Below are 6,614 nucleotides of genomic sequence, written 5' to 3' on the forward strand. Positions count from 1 at the left end.
ACGGGTCAAGTTCTTACTGTACATATTCTACAAAGATAAAACTGGATGGATATAAAATTTGAGGGTCAAATTCTTACAATACATATTCTACAAAAATAAAATTGGATGGATATAAAATTTGAGGGCCAAATTCTGACTGTACATATTCTACAATGATAAAATTGGATGGATATAAAATTTGAGGACCAAATTCTTACTGTACATATTCTACAAAGATAAAACTGGATGGATATAAAATTTGAGGGTCAAATTCTTCCTGTACAGATTCTACAAAGATAAAATTGGATGGATATAAGATTTGAGGGTCGAATTCTTACTGTACATATTCTACAAAGATAAAATTGGCTGGATATAAGATTTGAGGGTCGGAATCTTACTGTACATATTCTACAAAGATAAAATTGGATGGATTCTTTTTAAGTCAAAACTTAGTAAGAAAACTGGTAAGCACTGTTTTTGTTAGAGATATTGTGACCTACTGAATAACGCTTTGGATAAAGTTCCATGGCTGATTTGAATCCTCCGTCTCCTTCGTGGCGAAGGCCAATGTCTTCATGTACAGTTTGGTGAACAGTGGGATGGTCGGAGGATGCACTTGTAGCAGCCTCATCAGAGCTGTGTATGACTTGATGGCCAGATTCTCGCTGGCAGCATTCTACAAACATTAGATACAAAGATTTACGGGTCAAGTTCTTACTGTACATGTTCTACAAAGATAAAATTGGATGGATATAAGATTTGAGGGTCGGAATCTTACTGTACATATTCTACAAAGATAAAATTGGATGGATATAAAATTTGAGGGTCAAATTATTACTGTAACTATTCTACAAACTAACAATTTAAAGGATACAAAGATTTGACAGCCAGACTCAATTTTATCTGTAACATCGAAAAGGAAGCTGTATACATGCATTAAACTGTGATTTCTGGAATGCTAAAAGGATAGCTATCTACAATGATTATATTATGTCCTGTTAACTTTAGCTGCCTCTTCCCACTCTGTCCTCTCTTTACTGAAGTATTAAACATGTATGGAAGTATTGATTTATCTCACAAACATTGTTTTATTTTATTCCTTAAAGTCTGCAGACAAGTGCACAAAAATGTCACAGATTTAACAGAACTCTGTATAATTGATTTATCCCAAAACATTGTTTTAAAGGGGCTGGTCGGGGAAAAAATGTCATATTTGCACATGTTTAAAATACCTTCTTAAGAAATATACCGATACAAATTTTGCTGAAATTCACTCCCTAAGAGTAAAAATTATAATTATATTAAAGAAATCCTAAATCGTCACCTGACAGTCTGAAACTCTCAATTGACCCAGATCAGTGATGTAATTTTACCGCACGCGCGTCATCAACAAGGCCAAATGTAAACATCACAGCGAAAGAAAAAGATGCATGGAAAAGTCATGACAGGCACGAGGTATCAATACTGTTATATATAACAACAACATATAGGTAGGAAAACTACACTTGCATCATACATGACCTTTGAAAACAATTATTTACATATAGTATTGCTGTCTTGTCCACTAGTTGAGTCCGACATGGCACATGATGGCGTGCTATTGTTGTTATCTTCACTGCCTCACTTTCGAAACAACCACGTGACATATATAAATAGATCTGCGCTAAATTTATGCGGGGCTTCCCCGAGATTTCAGTGGTCAAAACTGGACATTGCAAGCAGAACTCGACCATCATATTACCGTGGTATAACTTTTGGAAGGCCAGAGAACGCATTTAGACCCATTTATTTTGTATTTTTTTCCCCAACCAGCCCCTTTAATATGTTCCTTAAAATTTGCAGGCAAGTGCACAAGAAATGTCACATATTTAATTGAACTCTGTATAGAATGATTAATTCCCATGCCATTACTGTTGATGGTATCATCAAGATAATCACATCACAGTATGGTCCGGGGTAAATTAGTGATAACATAGCTCAGGTTAACAGAACATCAATTATCCAGTGTAAAATAATGCAGACTTCACAGAATGAATCTGGTTATTTTGGTGGGTTTTTTTTGTCTTCAACACAGGACAACAAATCCTGATCAGAATCAATTATTCTACCAGTACGGATCAGTCAACCAAGCACTGATGAAATCTAATCGTTTGTAGAAGTACCAAAATGTGATATTGAAGCAATAGTTTAAAATGTCAAAGCAAAATTTCATTTTCAATCTCTTCACCAAGATCTGGTTGGTATTTTAGAATATTTTAAAAGGACCAATTTGAACTGAATTTATCATTTAATGTATTTATAATAAATTCAAAGACAAATTTGTATAACGATATAAGCTTTAAGCTTCAACTAAACAGGAATTGACAGATATGTTGACTGGAGCAGCACTGTTGGATGGACGGCTTATTGCAAACTGCTTGATTAAATAGTTTCTAGATACCTGTAGGAGTTTGACCATCATAAACTGGATAGTGTCGGTTTTGGGGTATTTCCTCGACGCAATCATGGAGGTGATGAGGTCAAGGGCGTGTGACAGGAAGTCTGAGCTGGAAGACTCCTCCTCCAGACAGGAGTGAATGATATTGGTCATACTATCTGTAAACTCCATCGGGACACACTTGAACTGCAAGAGTCAACACATTTTGCATCTGGAGGAATTAAACAAATCTGTTTTCATAACAAGAGGCCCATAAGGCATGTATTACTAATTTCTTTTGAATCTGAATAAGACTATAATGTTTTGTGTAAGATTCCATTTTTGTTTTAAATGAATCCATACAAAAATTGCACATTTTTGAAAATAATTTTCACTATTAGTTCTGGTAATGGTATAGAAGTACAGGGGGATATAACACAATTTTAATTTTACTTTACTGCATTAAATGATTGTATTACCAAGCCATTGCAAATCATAGTTTGCTTACATGTAGGTCATAATTTAGTCTGGTCACAGTCTAATGATTTGGAAAAGACAATGAATTTTATTGCCAGCCAAATAAGTCGTTTTCAAATAAATTTTACAAAAAAGTATTATTTGTGAAAACGGATTAACCCTTTCAACACTGTAGACCACAATGGACTCATCCAGATCAATTTATGGTAGAGTTTATTTAAGTTACATAGGGGTGAAAGGGTTAAGGGATTTGCCAAAAATTACAAGAATTGACAAAACAAAGGAAGTTACAATTAATGTTTGCTATTGAAAAACAAAACATTTAACTTCATGATTTTTCAAAAACTAAAAACTGTTAAAGAAACTTGATTAATGATTTTTGATGTAAGGCACTTTTTTTGGAGTTAATGTAAACAAAAGACAATTTGAGCTGATGTTTACCTGCTGCTGGTCAATTTCTTCACTATTTGACAACACACAAATGACAGGCTTCCAAAGAAACCTTCTCATGGACACCTATTAGAACACACAAACAGGGGACAAAAATCAATATGTTATCTCCTCAGATATGCAAAGCATCTCAATGTCGCCCTATATCAATTTCATCCGGATTTCAGGCATTTTCATACAAATACAATAACAATTCATGCTACTTAAGACTTTAAGTTTGAGAAAACAAAATAAAAACATTGCATATTTATGTTTCAATTTGTCTTGGGGATTTCTAAAATTCCTAGACTTACGAAACATGTAAATGTACTAGAGTGTATCGCTATATATCAAAATGTATTTCTTTTTTAGGAATATTCTTCCATTGGCCATTACAGTTCACACACAGAATCTGTGAACATCAAACTCATTATTCATTACATCTGGTACCTAGGAAACTTATTTTTTACAGTGCATGGCAGATATTATTGACAACATGACATCGAGAATTAAGTTGAAATTGAACAATAAATATTTTATCGAAATTCATTAAACAATAATTAATGTCAGTATGTAATGTCTATTTAAATTCAGGCCTTCATTGTATCAATATATTCAATATGCAGCATTTTATATTAAAATTTGCACTCTGTCATATTTTTTTTTCTAATCATGAGTTGATGTACATACCAATGCATTATGAGCAATTTAACGTGATAAAGGTGTCATTATATTGATATATGTACCACCAACCAAAATATTTCTTGTGTGTACATGATAATACCCGTGCATTTAGATTTAAACTAGAAAATGTCTGTCAGACATGAATGCCCCATGTCTCATGTGAAATTAGTTTCAGTCTCATACCTGAAATCTGTATAAACTTTGATATAAAATCTGTTAAGAAATGAAGTAGCTAGTGTGAGGACAATGAATCAGTTGATGATTTACTATGACCCCCATTTTATGACAGGCACATATTAAATATACAAGTCTAAAACAGAGAGGAGGTGCTAGTGATTAAATCACATCCAGTCAATCCAGATATCAACAGCCTCGTTTTCAAAAATTATTGCATAACTTATTTGAAGATATGACATTTGGAGGAAGACCTCCCCTCCCTTCAAGGAGATGCGTTCAGAGATTGATGTGTTCAGACTGAAATCTCCCTCCCAGTACATGTGTTCTGTGATCGACCCTTTAGGAGATGCGTTAAGAGGGACTTGTTTGTGTTTTACGCCCTTTAAACAACTATGGTCATTTAAGGATGTACGTGGTTTTGGTGGTGGAGGAAAGCCTTAGTACCCAAAGAAAGAATTATTGACCTGCGACAAGCACCTGGCAACTGCCCCACATTGGCCTAAACCCTGTGACCCAGTGGTGGAGGGCTAGTGATTATAGACAGTCAGATGCCTTAACCACTCAGCCACCACATTCAGAGGGAGATCTTTTCCTATTACAATTAAATTTTTGCTATTTTGGTTAAAATCACATTATTATTTTAAACACCTGTATTACTTTGAGTTTTTTAAGTTCCTGGAGAGCGTCTTCCACTCCTACGATCTCACTGAACTTGCGCTTGTTGTGGTTACTGGCTTGAACTGGCTGATTTGGAATAAAGACGTCTTCACTAACAGAAGACAGCACTTCCTTTCTACTGCTTCTTGTCACTCTGTCACTCACTTCAACAAAACAATAGGAACCATTCATTAAACAAAATCAGTCGTCTTCAAATACTGCAATCATCTGATTTATTTTAAATACACACAGACATTTTTTTCTTCATTTGAAGCATAATTTCTATACAGAGTATCTTAGTAGTCTTTAACAAATACTTCAACCATTTTCATGACTGTGGAAACAGCCTATTGATATTGAGCAGGGAGTCTGATTTGACACAGGAACATTGGGAAAGGAGATCTAATTTTGATTCCAGAAACTATTCGGAATTCAAAACAAACTTAGCCTTTTTTTAATTCCAGAAATAGCTGTGAAGGTTGTTCATCTCAGGCAATACTTCAATATTGTATCTAAAGTTTAATCCCACATTAAAAGATCAACCACTGACATGACTCTACAAATAGAACATTTAGGCAATGATCATCCAATAGTTAGAATTGGGTGGGAGGATAGAGAGGGTTGAAGGGGATCAGACTCACCTAATTTTACCTGACTGTTTGAGAATAAGGTAGGCAGAGGTAGTAATACATTCACAGGTACAGGACTACAGCTAGCAGAGCTGGGGAGGGACAGGAACCTTTTCTCTGGTGAGTTTCGACCACTAGGTGGCGCTGCCTGACTGAAGTCGAGGTCGGATGTCTGAATGCTCCTGATACTATCGTTCATCGACACATCCTGGAAAAGGGAGTCCTCCGGCACTTTCACCAGATAATCCAAGGGATCGGGAGGAGGGTCCTGTCAATAATAATTTATGAAAAACGTTTGCTTTCTTAAATTATTTTTAACTCTTTCACCACTGTAGACCATAATGGACTCATCCAGATCAATGCATGGTAGAGTCTACTAAAGTTAGATAGGGGTGAAAGGGTTAAGCTGATTATATGTATCTCTGATATACTTTGCACATTCAAAACCCAGATATTTTATGGGATATTAACTATTGAATTATCTAAGTAAATGCAATGTATATATATTGATCACACAATCTGAATCTCCTCATATCAAAACATGTTTCACACAACCTTATCAAGAAAATGTGTATTCTTTAAAGATATATAAATAACACTTACCAAATGAATGCGGAATTTATACTTTATACTTTAATAACTCTGAGCTCCCAGAAGTCAGAAGTCAAAAAGTAGGATTTTTGTAGTTATTATAGACACTTACAACATATAATCTGAATGCAAGTGATCGAGTTGATCTTTTTCAAAATTAATATGCTTTTTCATCACATGGAAAATCAACATTATTCAAAGGAATGTCAATTGCATTTTTCCCCCAGAAGCAGTCACCTTATTGATCTTAGCTATATGTTTGAATCCATTCATATCAAAATAACAATCAAATCTGAACTAAAACAAGAGGCCCATGGGCCTTAACGGTCACCTGATATATTTATACAGAGAGTTGATTTTGTTTTTAACATGAACAGAAATATTATTCAAAGTGACAAAAAACAATAAAACCACCTTACTCAATATCTAGCATACAGATTTCAGACTAAAAGGGATTTGAAACTAGCACCTACAGCCCTTGGGGGTAGGGCTGGCTCAAAATTTTCAAAGTATCAAACTGTCAATTCAAGGTTATAATTCCAATCAAGTTATTAACATGTAATATTCAAAGTATC

At 34.6% G+C, this 6,614-nt stretch overlaps 1 protein-coding gene across 2 annotated transcripts in view; it reads right to left on the reverse strand.

Annotated features, from left to right (window-relative positions):
• Nucleotides 1–6,614, reverse strand: part of LOC110448997 (SMC5-SMC6 complex localization factor protein 1-like) — a 29,062-nt gene that overhangs the window by 17,653 nt on the left and 4,795 nt on the right. For both annotated transcript variants that reach the window (XM_021495573.1, XM_021495581.1), the window contains exons 4-8: nucleotides 5,461–5,716; nucleotides 4,820–4,983; nucleotides 3,314–3,388; nucleotides 2,420–2,602; nucleotides 480–655 (exon numbers count right to left, since the gene is read on the reverse strand). In XM_021495573.1, coding sequence (XP_021351248.1) covers nucleotides 480–655; nucleotides 2,420–2,602; nucleotides 3,314–3,388; nucleotides 4,820–4,983; nucleotides 5,461–5,716 — 854 coding nt within the window. The remainder of the gene's footprint in view (nucleotides 1–479; nucleotides 656–2,419; nucleotides 2,603–3,313; nucleotides 3,389–4,819; nucleotides 4,984–5,460; nucleotides 5,717–6,614) is intronic.

The sequence above is a fragment of the Mizuhopecten yessoensis genome, unplaced genomic scaffold, assembly GCF_002113885.1.
Source record: "Mizuhopecten yessoensis strain PY_sf001 unplaced genomic scaffold, ASM211388v2 scaffold431, whole genome shotgun sequence".
NCBI lineage: Eukaryota > Metazoa > Mollusca > Bivalvia > Pectinida > Pectinidae > Mizuhopecten > Mizuhopecten yessoensis.